The sequence below is a fragment of the Borostomias antarcticus genome, assembly GCF_949987555.1.
Source record: "Borostomias antarcticus genome assembly, chromosome: 21".
NCBI classification, from domain to species: Eukaryota; Metazoa; Chordata; class Actinopteri; order Stomiiformes; family Stomiidae; genus Borostomias; species Borostomias antarcticus.
Window position 1 is genome coordinate 18476297 of NC_140254.1, and position 13832 is coordinate 18490128.

Genomic DNA, 13832 nt, shown 5'->3' on the forward strand with positions numbered 1-13832 from the left:
ACAGAAGGGATGATTATCAATCAGGTTGGTGAGTCCTGGGCGTCGGGGGTGGGGTCGGGGGCGGAGTCGGGGTTGGGGGCGGGGTCGACCGCTGGCGTGGGAGGAGAGGCGCTCTGGCGGCGAGAGCAGGGTGTGCTGGGAGAGCAGGAGGACGCGGTTTCCCAGTGAGATGCGACCCGGCAACGGGAACGGCCGGGTGAACAGACTCGGGGGCTGGACTAGAGGCCGGGGTCACGGCTCGGGGGCTGGACTAGAGGCCGGGGTCACGGCTCGGGGGCTGGACTAGAGGCCAGAGTCACAGCTCGGGGGCTGGACTAGAGGCCAGAGTCACGGCTCGGGGGCTGGACTAGAGGCCAGAGTCACGGCTCGGGGGCTGGACTAGAGGCCAGAGTCATGGCTCGGGGGCTGGACTAGAGGCCAGAGTCACGGCTCGGGGGCTGGACTAGAGGCCGGGGTCACGGCTCGGGAGCTGGACTAGAGGCCAGCCGGGGACGACCTGGAGATCCGGGGACGAGCTCGCGTCGGGGGGGGGGGGGGGGGGGGTGGACAGTTAAGCGTTTGTGGTCACTATCAGTTCTGCGCGCACAAGCGAGCCGGATTTTTGATGGACAGGTTCTGATCCGAGGGAACAGGAAGGGGTTTCGGGGCGAGCGTAGGAATCTACCCTGAGACAGTGTTGCTACACTCTCCTGCCTGGTTTAACCTGTACAGTGTGTGTGTGTGTGTGTGTGTGTGTGTGTGTGTGTGTGTGTGTGTGTGTGTGGAAGGTCACTCAGTGGGGGGACAGATAACCGATGGGATCCCAAGGACATCAGGGGGCTAAGAGTCCTGTGTGTGTGTGTGTGTGTGTGTGTGTGTGTGTGTGTGTGTGTGTGTGTGTGTGTGTGTGTGTGTGTGTGTGTGTGTGTGTGTCAGGGAGAATGGTCTGAGAGTGTCTGTGTCCTGATTTGGATGGCAGAAAACAAATTGCTCCCCAGGGAGAGCAGGTCAGCTTCACAGTGAGGGCTACGCGCACACACACACACACACACACACACACACACACTGCAGGTCGCCTCGCAGATGCGGGACCTGACCAATTGGAATGCTGCCAACACCCACGAATGAGAAGCTCTGATATTAACCACCACTCAATAAGAAGCATCGATATTAACCGCCAGCCAATAGGAATCTCTGATATTAACTGCCAGCCAATAGAAAGCTCTGATTATTAATCAGAAGTGTGCAAATCGCAGGTTAAGTGGTATGAGCTGATTCTTCCATGTACTAATGTGTTAGATTGGAGCATTCAAGATGGATGACTGTTATAGCGTTATACTCCGGTATAACAGCACCTCACTGTGAATCGGCTCTCAAATAAACCGTTAGATAACAGCAGTCTCTTTCTCAGAGTTGCATTGACTTTACAGCTGTAGCTGTTTGACTTTTACACTCAGAGGTGTAGTGGGCGTTAGACACCGTTCACACTGGTGATTTTTATCCAGGCGGCGCCGCCTCAAGTCAAATCAAATCAAAGCTTTATTTGTAGAGCGCATTTCATACACAGAGGCAACACAATGTGCTTTACAGAGAACAAGGGAGGTGGGAATAGGTCCCGCCCCTACATATTCACCCAGAGGAACACCAGAACACCCTGCTGTGCTTAGTGTGTGTGTTTGAGGGATCACAAACTAAACTTCACTCTGCATTATGCCCTCGAAACGACCGGCAACGTGACAGCAAGACAGTGATGGTGAATAATAAGCAAAGGCAATAATATGAGGCAATAATATGATGCCCCGCCCCCAACTGGGAGCTCCTCTGGCCTGTAATTATGCAAACATGACCGTCTTTGGTGTGAATTAGTTTGCGGATCCTGTGTGTGGTTATATGAAGCAATTAATATATTATGAATTATGAATGTGAAAGTAAGCATGCTGAAGTAAGCATAGAAGTAAGTAACGTCAGTGTCTGACGATTATTCTAAGTGTATTTGTCTGTGTGTGTGTGTGTGTGTGTTAGTGTGTGTGTGTGTGTGTGTGTGTGTGTGTGTGTGTGTGTGCGTCTCACCCGCTGGCTCAGTAAGAGAGCCATAAGTACCTGACAGGATTTAAGGAGCTATTTAAGGAGCTATTTTAACCACTCAGCTCAGCCTTTGGTTGAAGGGCTGTGTGCTGAACTCCTAGTGGGAGAGTGTTGTGAGAAGCACCGTTCTCAATGCCTAGAAAGCCATAGCAGCATAGCATAGCACACACACACACACACACAAACATGGGATCTCAGGCAATAGATATGATTCGAAAGAGTTTATTTTCATTCAAGACTCACACAAACAGAACACCTATACTGTACACACCCAGGGGGGGGGGGGGGGGAGAGAGGGAGAGAGAGAGAGAGGGAGGGAGAGAGAAAGTGAAAGAGGGAGGGAGGGAGAGAGAGAGGGAGGGAGAGAGAGAGAGAGGGAGGGAGCGGGAGAGAAAACACAGGAGTGGGGTGGGTAGGAGTGGAGGAGGAGAGAACAGCAGGGTAGTAGAGGAGAGGAAGAGGAGGATGAGGAGGAAGGGAGGATGGGGTAGTGATGTCTTCAGACGTCCTCCTGTGGACAGCTAAGTTGGGGGGGGGGCGCAGCGGAGCCAGGCCTCCGTGGGGGTGCAGATGCTGTCTTCACACGCCTATTATCCTGCTCTTTGGAAAAGCTCCTGAAGTCACACAGTCATGCTCTCTCCCTCTTTCATCTCCTCTCTCTCCCTCCTTCTCTCTTTCTCTCTCTCTCGTTCTCCCTCTCCCGCTCTCTCTCTTCCTCCCTCTCTAACTTTCTCTCTCTCTTTTTCTCCCTCTCCCTCCACTCGGCAGCACTTAAAGAACAAGATGACTTGCTTCATAAGCCGATGTTGCAGGACGATGAGCTCTCCAGGTTTGGGCAAACTGTTGCAGACGTGCTGCGGAAGCTTCCGGATCAGCATAGGGAACAGGCCAAGTTTGACATCTGCAAACTATTGTATGAGAGGCAGCAGGCAGCAGGCAGCACTGGAAATTGGCATGGGGGACTATGCATACAAAAGTGCTGTAATTAAGTAATTAAACATCGCTAGTGTAATAGTGTAAGAATATGTAAAATGTATTGAACTGTTGTTCTAAAATTAATCATTGTAGTTGACTGGTACTGTACATTATGATCACATAATATAAATAAAAAAGTTACTCTTTTGGTAATGAAGTGCATTGTTGCTTTCACAACACAATATATTTTATTAATCTCCAGGTTGGGAAAACTATGGTTACAGCAGCTAGAGAGGACACAGAGAGAATAGCAGTATACTGAGACATTATCAATTACATTATCATTTCAAAATTCAATGTACTGTTCAGTTTGTTTACATTTGTATCAGGAACATGCACACAGGCTGTGGGAAGCATGAGTTAGAATGTCAGATGTCTGGTAAAATACAAAGCTAGTCTTAAACTTAAACATACACATGCTGTTACAATTTACAAAGACTTTGGAGGGGAGGCTGGACCACCCCCAACGAGGGGGGGGGGGGGGGTAGACCATCCCCACCCCCAGCAGTCCCCCTCCACACTGAGGCCGGGGCATGTGGATGGGGTAGAAGACGCTCCTATCCCTCCCATCTAGACCAGCTAGCCTAGGACAAGTAAGGATGAGATTATTGTGGCGTAAAATGAACAGATGTCAATCAAAAGCCTGTAGGATCAAATATGTATGTCCCTGTCATATTCTCAGCGAAACACGTACACGTTACCGATTGAGTTGGCTACCACACGCTATGGCGTTCTGACATGGCACGATTCTATTGGGTGATTGAAAGAAGGACGTCAGTTCACTCCGTACGGCCATTAGCGCTCTGTTGAATGGGTCCTTAAAAGGCTCTGATGGTCGAGAACTGATGGTCCAGCCTGGCTTATGTGCGTGGCTGGCTTGTTTCTGTTCAGGACTGGTAGGACGGAAGCTAGTCATGCCACTGAAATAGCTGTGAATTGAAATGACATACTGTCTGATACATTAAGATAGGTCTTGTCGCCTGGACACATTAGTTCCAATGCTTCCAATGCTAATCCAGAACAATAAGAGCGGGATAGCCAGTTAGCTCATGAGCTCACAACAACTAGCAGCAGCTTCCATAACATTAATGGTAGCAGTCAGGGGCTAAAGCCACAAGCAACTTTTAGTGGTTACATATTGAACATAACATATTTTTTCATAGTCTTCCCATGCTTCGCTGGAGCTTTAAAGACATGACGCGGGGGCGGAGATGATATGGCCGTCGAAAACTGTGCATGTGTGTGTTTGTGTGCCTGTGTGTGTGTGTGTGTGTGTGTGTGTGTGTGTGTGTGTGTGTGTGTGTGTGTGTGTGTGTGTGTGTGTGTGTGTGAAAGAGAGAGAGATAGAGAGAAAAGTAGAAGAGTTAGTAAGAGCATGTGTTTGTTCTCTTGCCAGTGGCAGGAAAATAAGTTGGAGGGGGAGAGAGAGAGAGAGAGAGGGAGAGAGAGAGAGAGAGAGAGAGAGAGAGAGAGAGAGAGAGAGAGAGAGAGAGAGAGAGGAGAGATGGAAAACAGACAGAGTTAGAGATAGAGGGAGAGTGTGCAAGAGACAGAGAGAGAGTGTGTGTTGCAACCCTGCCACTGCACTCCTCCTGTCTCTCCCTCCATCACCTCACCACCCCTGTCACCCTCCCTCCCTCCCTCCCTCTTCTCCTCCCTGTCACCCTCCCTCTCCCTCCCCTCTTTCTCTCCATCGTTCCACATCTATTTATAAATGTCACAGTGATGTGTAACTGTCGCATGTGTGTGTGTATGTGTGTGCATGCGTGTACAGTAGGCTATGTGTCTATGTACTGTATGTGTGTATGTGTATGTACAGTATGTATGGCTGTGTGTGTGTGTGGGTGGGGGGGGGGCGTGTGTGTGTGTGTGTGTGTGTGTGTGTGTGGGTGGGGGGGGGGCGTGTGTGCGAACATCTGTTTGGAGAGATAGTCCGTCTCCATGGACACACTCTCTTCAACATGCCCCATTCTTCTCTTCAACCTGACAACATCCTCTCCCATCACTCCCTTCTTCTCCTCCTCTCTTCACCCCCCTCTCCTCTTCACCCCCTCTTCTTCTCTCCTCTTCTCCTCTCCTTCTCTCCTCTTCTCCTCTCCTTCTCTCTTCTCCTCTCCTCTCCTTCTCTCTTCTCCTCTCCTTCTCTCCTCTTCTCCTCTCCTTCTCTCTTCTCCTCTCCTTCTCTCCTCTTCTCCTCTCCTTCTCTCTTCTCCTCTCCTTCTCTCTTCTCCTCTCCTTCTCTCTTCTCCTTCTCTCCTCTTCTCCTCTCCTTCTCTCTTCTCCTCTCCTTCTCTCCTCTCCTTCTCTCTTCTCCTCTCCTTCTCTCTTCTCCTCTCCTTCTCTCTTCTCCTCTCCTCTTCTCCTCTCTTTCTCTCCTCTCCTTCTATCCTCTTCTCCTCTCCTTCTTTCTCCCCCTCATTGTTTCTTCCTCTTCTCCTCTTCATCCCCCTCTCCTTCTCTCTCCTATCTCCTTCTCTCTTCTTCTCCTCTTCATCTCTCTCTCCTTCTCTCTTCTCCTCTCCTTTTCTCTTCCACCGCTCCTCCTCTCTCCCTCTACCTCCTTCTGTTAGCTCCCTCTCTACCAACCCCTTGGGGCGCACCCTAACTTCGCCCATACACACACCTTTTTTTGTTAGCCAATCAGAGAGAGCCTCTAGCTCATGTACTCAGCAAACCCCTTCCCTTCCCCGTTTCTGATGCTGAAACATGAGTCATTACCTATAGAATATACCTATAGATTACCTATAGAATATATCAGCATAGATTACCTATAGAATATATCAGCATAGATTACCTATAGAATATATCAGCAGAGATTACCTATAGAATATATCAGCAGAGATTACCTATAGAATATATCAGCAGAGATTACCTATAGAACATATCAGCAGAGAGTCAATAGCAAATGCCTTTAATGTAAACTTTGAAGCGGGTCGTTCAGTGATCGTAGGGTCGGTGGTTCGAATCCCGGCTCCTCCTGACTACCTGTCGAAGTGTCCTTGGGCAAAGACACTGAACCCCAAATTGCTCCCAATGAGCAGGCAAGCGCTTTGCATGGCAGCTGCCGCCATTGGTGTGTGAATGGCGCTCCGGGCCAGTGTAACAACTGGATGGGGAGCGCGTTACAATTGCAGTACCTATACCTAAGATATGTCACATTAAATAAATGGCTAAGTGCCTATGGGGGATATGGTTATATTTGAGTGCGTGTGTGTGTGTGCGTGTGTGTGTGTGTGGTTATGGTTGTGTGTTTACAGTATGCAGCCAGGAGAAATAAAGATTTTTCAATGACAGGCTGGCCACCACTCGTCTCCGTCATCCTCTAACCTCCCTCTCTCCTCTCCTCTCATGCGCCCCCCCCCCTCCTCTCCTCTCATGCCCCCCACCCACTCTCCTCTCCTCTCATGCGCCCCCCCCCCCTCTCCTCTCCTCTCATGCCCCCCCTACTCTCCTCTCCTCTCATGCCCCCCCCCACTCTCCTCTCCTCTCATCCCCCCCCCTCTCCTCTCCTCTCATGCCCCCCCACTCTCCTCTCCTCTCATGCCCCCCCCACTCTCCTCTCCTCTCATGCCCCCCCCCACTCTCCTCTCCTCTCATCCCCCCCCCTCTCCTCTCCTCTCATGCCCCCCCACTCTCCTCTCCTCTCATGCCCCCCCCACTCTCCTCTCCTCTCATGCCCCCCCCCACTCTCCTCTCCTCTCATGCCCCCCCCCCCCTCCTCTCCTCTCATGCCCCCCCCCCTCTCCTCTCATGCGCCCCCCCCTCTCCTCTCCTCTCATGCCCCCCCCCTCTCCTCTCCTCTCATGCCCCCCCCCACTCTCCTCTCATGCCCCCCCCTCTCCTCTCCTCTCATGCCCCCCCCCACTCTCCTCTCCTCTCATGCCCCCCCCTCTCCTCTCCTCTCATGCCCCCCCCCACTCTCCTCTCCTCTCATGCCCCCCCCCTCCTCTCCTCTTATGCCCCCCCCCTCTCCTCTCCTCTCATGCGCCCCCCCCTCTCCTCTCCTCTCATGCCCCCCCCCCCTCTCCTCTCCTCTCATGCCCCCCCCCCCACTCTCCTCTAATGCCCCCCTCTCCTCTCCTCTCATGCGCCCCCCCCCTCTCCTCTCCTCTCATCCCCCCCCCCCCTCTCTCCTCTAATGCCCCCCTCTCCTCTCATCCCCCCCCCCCTCTCCTCTCCTCTCATGCCCCCCCCCTCTCTCTCTCCATCCCAAGGCCCCGGCGATCATAAATTATTGGCAATAGTCATTTTTCCAGTTGTGAGGGCGTATCTCTAAGACCGGTCTCTGGCCTAGATTCTCTACTCCCTCCTCTCCCGGAGGGCTGGGGCTATAGAGCTGGAGCTGGAGCTGGAGCCCAGTCTATAGTGCAGCTGGGCTGATTTATCAACCGGCTCTGGGGCTGAGCTCGTTTGAGAGGCTGGAGCTGGAGGCGGAGTTCATTCCCCGCGGAGGCCCTCAGACACGAATCCGCCCTCATCTGGATGCGACCCTGGTAGTGAGAGGATCCGGGAACCCCGAGTCATCCATCCTCCTCTGTATTCTCATTCTCTATTCACCTGCTGTAACGCCGTGTCCCGCTAACCTGCTCTGGAGCACCACCTTGTGGCGAATGAGCGCGACTGCACCCCCGCGGTTATTCTCATCAGTGTGCTTCCTGCGCCCCTAGTGGCAGCATAACTGCGAGCCACCTGCTATTAGCAAGCAATGATGACACAGTAATGATCAGCTTTTAATTTGGACACCCTGGTGCCCTCTGAAAATCACAAACACAGTCGTAATGGAGCTGTGAGTTGTGGGTTAGCTGTGATGAGCTGTCTACCAGGGAATAAACAGCACAGGGGTTTATTTGTGTCTCCTTACTGCCCCTGCCTACTTCGGCTTCAGTAATAGCTTGTTAAGTTCCTTGTGTTATCTCCTTCGTGGCTAGGGTATGTGTGTGTGGTGTGTGTGAATCACTCAGCTGGGTTAAAGCAGAGGTATTATGGCAGCGTGTGAATGTGGGCACAGCAGGCGCTCGGTACGACGGCGGCTCGGAGGGGTGAATGCAGCTGACGCCGCAGAACTGAAAGTCCTTCTGTCTCTCTTCTCCTGTCACCCTGTCTCCCAACCTCCGTCCCTCCCTCCCTGTCCACACGCAGTCAAGCAGAAGCCCGCCGTCGGCTCGTCGACCGGACCCATCGTCGGAGGCATCATCTTCGCCCTCGTCGCCATCGGCGTAGCAGTGGTCGTCGTCTTGTTCCTCCGCAAGCGCAAGATGAACGCCGAGTGAGTGAGCCGGACCTGCATGCAGATGTGGGCAGATGTTTGGGGCGCCCTTGGTCTACGTTATGTGTTATGAAACTACTGGGTCTGATCCATAAGGGAACTACCCCCTTACCTGAGGAAAGATCCGGATCTCAGTGACTAGCCAGCGGCCATTTTGTTGAAGAGTAATGTTATGATTCCAGAGGGGCTCCAGCCAGAGCTGGGCCCATATCCAACCGTCAAATGCCAGACAAAACATTGTCAGAATGTTTATGACTAATGATGAGCGTCTGAAAATGGATAACAAGGACCTTGAGAGAGAAAGGTTATGTCTGTCTGGTCGGTAAGCTTTTGCAGACAGAGAGTTCAGATAACATTCTTAAGATTTTGGAATCATTACAAACTGGGTAGGCGATTAAAGATTTCTGTCCAGGAGATGCATTAATACAAGGACGCCAGCTGCAAAAGGCTCTGGCTTCTGTCTCATCGATCTTATCCTTTCATCATTTCTCTCTTTTTTTCTCTCTCTCTCCCTCGCTCTCCCTCTCCTGCTCTCTCATTGTAATCAGTGGCCCTCCCAAGCACAAGCCCCCTCCCCCAGTGAAGACGGGCAGCTCAACCGAGATGGTGAGTGGTCAGCCTAATCAGGACTCCTTAGTCTGGGCTAGATTCTCCTCTGTTCTGTCATAGATGTGAATGAATGAATGAATGAATATTTATTTTCGTGTCATGTCCGAGGACCCATCCCTTACGGGATTATAAGACACCATAAACGATAAACAATAATTAACTACAGTATATCACATACACTTCTCGCGGTTTGTAAGCTATGCAATGTATACCAAACAATAACAGAAAATAGATAAATAAAAATAACAGTCTTTCATCAGAATCCTAAATAAATGCATCACATATAAGTTATCTTTGTTCGTTTGTCCCAAGCTTTCTGTAAATATTCTGCAAGTGTAAATACCCTTTGATCAAACATCCATTTTAGTCTCTCTGCATCACTCAACCACATCAAATCAATATTTTTACATCTCTCAAATAATTTTTGACGCAACTTATGATATAAGGGGTGTGTGTGCATGTTGTCATAGATGTGTGTGTAAGTTGCCATAGATGTGTGTGTACTGTACTGTACTGTACTGTACAGTATGTGAGATTCTCTAACATTCACTCTTAGATAAGTCTACAGTATGTGTGTGGTTTGTGTGTGTGTGTCAGTCATAATGACGAGCTGTGTGTGTATGTGTGTTGCTTTGATGCTGACCTCTGTGTGACCCCTAGCTCAACAAGCCTTCAGAGCCCCCGGTATCCACGGAGACGGAGCCCCTCAGTCACATATACTATGAAACCAGTGGAGAGCCTGTCACTGTAAGATCACACACACACACGCACCACGCACACACACACGCACATACACAGACACGCACACACACACGCACACACACACGCACGCACATACACACAGACACGCACACACACACGCACACACACACATACACATACACACATGCACTCCATCTTAGCTTCACACACACAGTCCATCTTGGTTTCGGACACACACACACACACACACACACACACACACACACACACACACACACACATAGTACAATCTCTTTCCATGGCAGCTCTGCACACAAACTCTCCAGCCATCGTCTCTCTCTCTCCTACCATGTTCTCTGAACATTAGAAGGACAGTAATTCATCTTCATTCACACTGTGTTCCACTTGACTCCATGAAGGCCAAGGACTGAATCTCCATAATCAATCAATAACTATACCAATAATGACTGATTGAGAATCAATAAAACATTTGGCTCCTCCCCCAGGACCTGGACGCCTACGACGACGAGGTCACGCCGGGCGGCGCGGCCAATGGTGGCGCCCCCACCAGGATGGATGACTCCCTGCAGTATCACAACGAGGTCGACGAGCCTTCCCATGAGTCCCTGCCACCCTACTCCGCCCCCGGCGATGGTCACCACGGCGACGGGGAGGTGACCCCCGAGTCACCCTCCGCCACCGTCTCCCGTGACGACAGCTTCGTGTCGCCCGCCATGTACGTGTAGCGTGTGAGGGAGGGGCTGCGGCTTACCCCTGACAGGCAGCCTATCACAGGGCCCCCTATCACAGACCCCCCCCCGGCCCCCCCTTCCCACACACACACCCTCCCCCTGCCTTGCCTTTTACTTATATCTATCTAACTATTCAATTCCGAATAACAATGATTGTTTATCATTTTCATCTAACAATGTCTAGTTTAAAACAAAAAGCATGACAGCTGGCCAAGGTCTCGCTGGCCTCGGTCCAGCTGCTTCTGCAGATTACTGTAATGTTGTGATGTTCAGATATATTCAGTCAGTCAGTCAGTCAGTCAGTCAGGATTCAGTCAGTCAGTCAGCCAGTCAGTCAGCCAGTCAGTCAGTCAGCCAGCCAGTCAGTCAGTCAGTCAGTCAGTCAGCCAGTCAGTCAGTCAGTCAGTCAGTCAGTTAGTCAGTCAGTCAGTCAGTCAGGATTCAGTCAGTCAGGATTCAGTCAGTCAGTCAGGATTCAGTCAGTCAGTCAGTCAGTCAGTCAGGATTCAGTCAGTCAGTCAGTCAGTCAGCCAGTCAGTCAGTCAGTCAGTCAGTCAGTCAGTCAGGATTCAGTCAGTCAGTCAGTCAGGATTCAGTCAGTCAGTCAGTCAGGATTCAGTCAGTCAGTCAGCCAGTCAGTCAGTCAGCCAGTCAGTCAGTCAGTCAGTCAGTCAGTCAGTCAGTCAGATCAGATCACAGTCTTTCAATGCTCTGGAACTGTGCAACATGACAATAAGATTTAAAGGGTTCCACATATGCTAAACTCAATCGAAAATGTATTTTTCACCCTCATTTCGGTTTTTGAGAGTCTTACTGATATGCCCAGTCCCAATTCCTAACACTCGCTGCTCTCTCTGTATTGCCTGTGAGCGCTCCTCCCCCCTCCTATCAATTGCTTCATTTTCCGGAAGTGGGGGCCCTGACGTCACGTTTTTTTAGAATTTGCATACTTCGCCCCTGATTAGCATATTTAGATTGTTGCGTAGGCCACCTTATCATTTACCTGCCTCGCGTCTCCAGTCTCTCCTACGAGGATGGACATTACGGTAATTTGGTAAACGGTGCCATGTCCTTGGCTGTTCTCCAACAAACAAGCCTCTCCACTCCCTTCCACGCGATGAAAGAAAAAATAAGTGGTTGAATTTTATTTATAATTGTAATATTCCCGAAACCCTTCCTAAATCATTCTTAGTGTGCGCTGCGCACTTTACTCGCGAATCGTTCATAAATCTCGGCCAGTTTGAACAAGGTCTTGCAAAGTTCCTGCTTCTAAGGAACGAAGCAACTGTTCGTGAAGACGCTGAAACTGTAAGTACAGAAATACCAAACACGAGTTTTGCTTTGTGTGTGTGGATGGTGGCTGAGTTGTGCTTTGTGTGTGTGTGTGTGTGTGGATGGTGGCTGTTGTAGCCGGCGCGCTAATTAGTATTATTCTAACAGGCACTTAGATTGTTTACAGTTGGCTCGCCTATTTGCTATTTTGGTAATAACAGCCTATGTGACTGCTATTTTAGCCTCCTGGTTTAACTAAAAAGGCTCGGGTACATTAGCCAACAAGTTGCTGTTAAGCTATAGACCTTTTTCTGTGCAACGTCATCATCCTGTTTCGAAATTGCACACGCATCGCTGTAATGACACCTGGCAATAGAATCGATGCATTTGATTGATGCACCTGGTGGCAACCCTGCTGGTTGTTAGTAACCCTAACGGCTGCTGGTTGTTAGTAACCCTAACGGCTGCTGGTTGTTAGTAACCCTAACGGCTGCTGGTTGTTAGTAACCCTAACGGCTGCTGGTTGTTAGTAACCCTAACCCTAACGGCTGCTGGTTGTTAGTAACCCTAACCCTAACGGCTGCTGGTTGTTAGTAACCCTAACCCTAACGGCTGCTGGTTGTTAGTAACCCTAACGGCTGCTGGTTGGTAGTAACCCGAACCCTAACGGCTGGTGGTGGTCGTTTTCTGGATCGCGAGGCGGGTCAAAATCGCAAGGAACCAAATTAGCTGCCATCTTTTCTAAACAGCAAAGTGGGCGGTAACATTACCTGGCGGGAACTAATTTAAATAAATAATTAGCATACTCTGAATCAAGTCAATTCAGCCTGGGGGGGGGGGGGTACTAAAATAGCCCTGATAAATAAATACATGTTTATTCAGACCAAAGGACATTATAGAACACATTTTCGGGACCAAAGGTAGAGATAGAAGGTAGGTTAAATTAGCATATGTGGAACCCTTTAAGACTGATCTTGATTTGTGTTTCATAATCAGTTGTAAATGGCAAGGCATGGCCAGACTGCGTGTTACAGTAGGGTAGCCTAATGGAATATGACATTCTGGTCCACAGCAAACACGCACACATACTAATCATCAGCTTTTGTTGTGTGTGTGTGTGTGTGTGTGTGTGTTTGTGCGTGCGTGCACACCCCTCAGCACAATAAATAATGCAGCCAACATTTATCAAATAATGTCAAAATATAAGGAATGTATTTTCAGTATGTCAAAATACACAGTGTACATTGGAATCTACTGCCATACCGACCATTTTATGTGGTTATAAACATGTTATGTATGGTGACTATTCGACATATAGAAAATATTTTTCATATTTTGTATTTGAGTCCAAGCCTTTTCTGTAACTGATACAAAAACTGTTTGTGCAAAATGTTGTTGATGAACAAAATCGAATACACATCTTTAGGTTTTTCAATAGAGGTCAAACAGTGCCAATGATCAACACTGTAAATAATACTGATGATTAATATATTGTTGGTGAAATATCATGTGCACATAAAAAAAAAACAGTATCGGTGTTCCAGTGCCTCTGTGTACAGGTGGCAGTTTCCATATTTGACTTTTAATGGGTATATATTGAGGTTGTCCGGGCGATGCTAATGTTTTGAATCTTAATCAATAATAGTGTGTGGAATTTCTTGCTTATAAACTCTGCATGGCATGATTGGTGACGTGTGTCAACACTGTCGGGCTACTTTCCCAATGAGGCTTCTGTCAACACTGTCGGGCCACACTTTCCCAACAAGGCTTATTGTTGGAGTCTCTGGCCTTTTGTTTTTGAATGTTGAGTTTTGAATGTCGTAAGAACTCCCAGCATTCCATTCTTATCATCCTGTTCAAGCACAGTAGCGTAGTGGTCTCAGCCAGTCCCGTAGCCAGCCTTGTGGAGGAGGGGGGGGGGTCGTTTTTTCCAAAGGTGGACCGTATCGTTTCGATTCGGGGGGCGTACAGGTTTGATTGTCGGGCGATTTGTTGACAGAGAGGGGAGGGGGGGGGGGGGGGGGATTGCGGACAGGTTATTTTGAATGTTGGGTGATTTGTTGGCGGGGGGGGGGGACCTTTTGTCTTAAATTCTGGACCTTTGGTCGTGAGGGGGGGGTTCGTTCAATCCACCCGAGCCCCCCATGGCTACGGGCCTGTCAGCACAGAGTGCAATATAGCAAAGATAGACA

The 13832-nt window shown here is 49.7% G+C and overlaps 1 protein-coding gene across 1 annotated transcript in view; it reads left to right on the plus strand.

Moving 5' to 3' along the window:
* pvrl2l (PVR cell adhesion molecule related 2 like) overlaps nucleotides 1-13528 on the plus strand; it is a 54094-nt gene extending 40566 nt beyond the window's left edge. The window contains exons 3-6 of the mRNA XM_084455744.1: nucleotides 8179-8305; nucleotides 8854-8911; nucleotides 9575-9661; nucleotides 10123-13528. Of these exons, the coding sequence (XP_084311870.1) occupies nucleotides 8179-8305; nucleotides 8854-8911; nucleotides 9575-9661; nucleotides 10123-10362 (512 nt within the window). The 3' untranslated portion in view covers nucleotides 10363-13528. The remainder of the gene's footprint in view (nucleotides 1-8178; nucleotides 8306-8853; nucleotides 8912-9574; nucleotides 9662-10122) is intronic.
* Nucleotides 13529-13832: the final 304 nt, after the last annotated feature.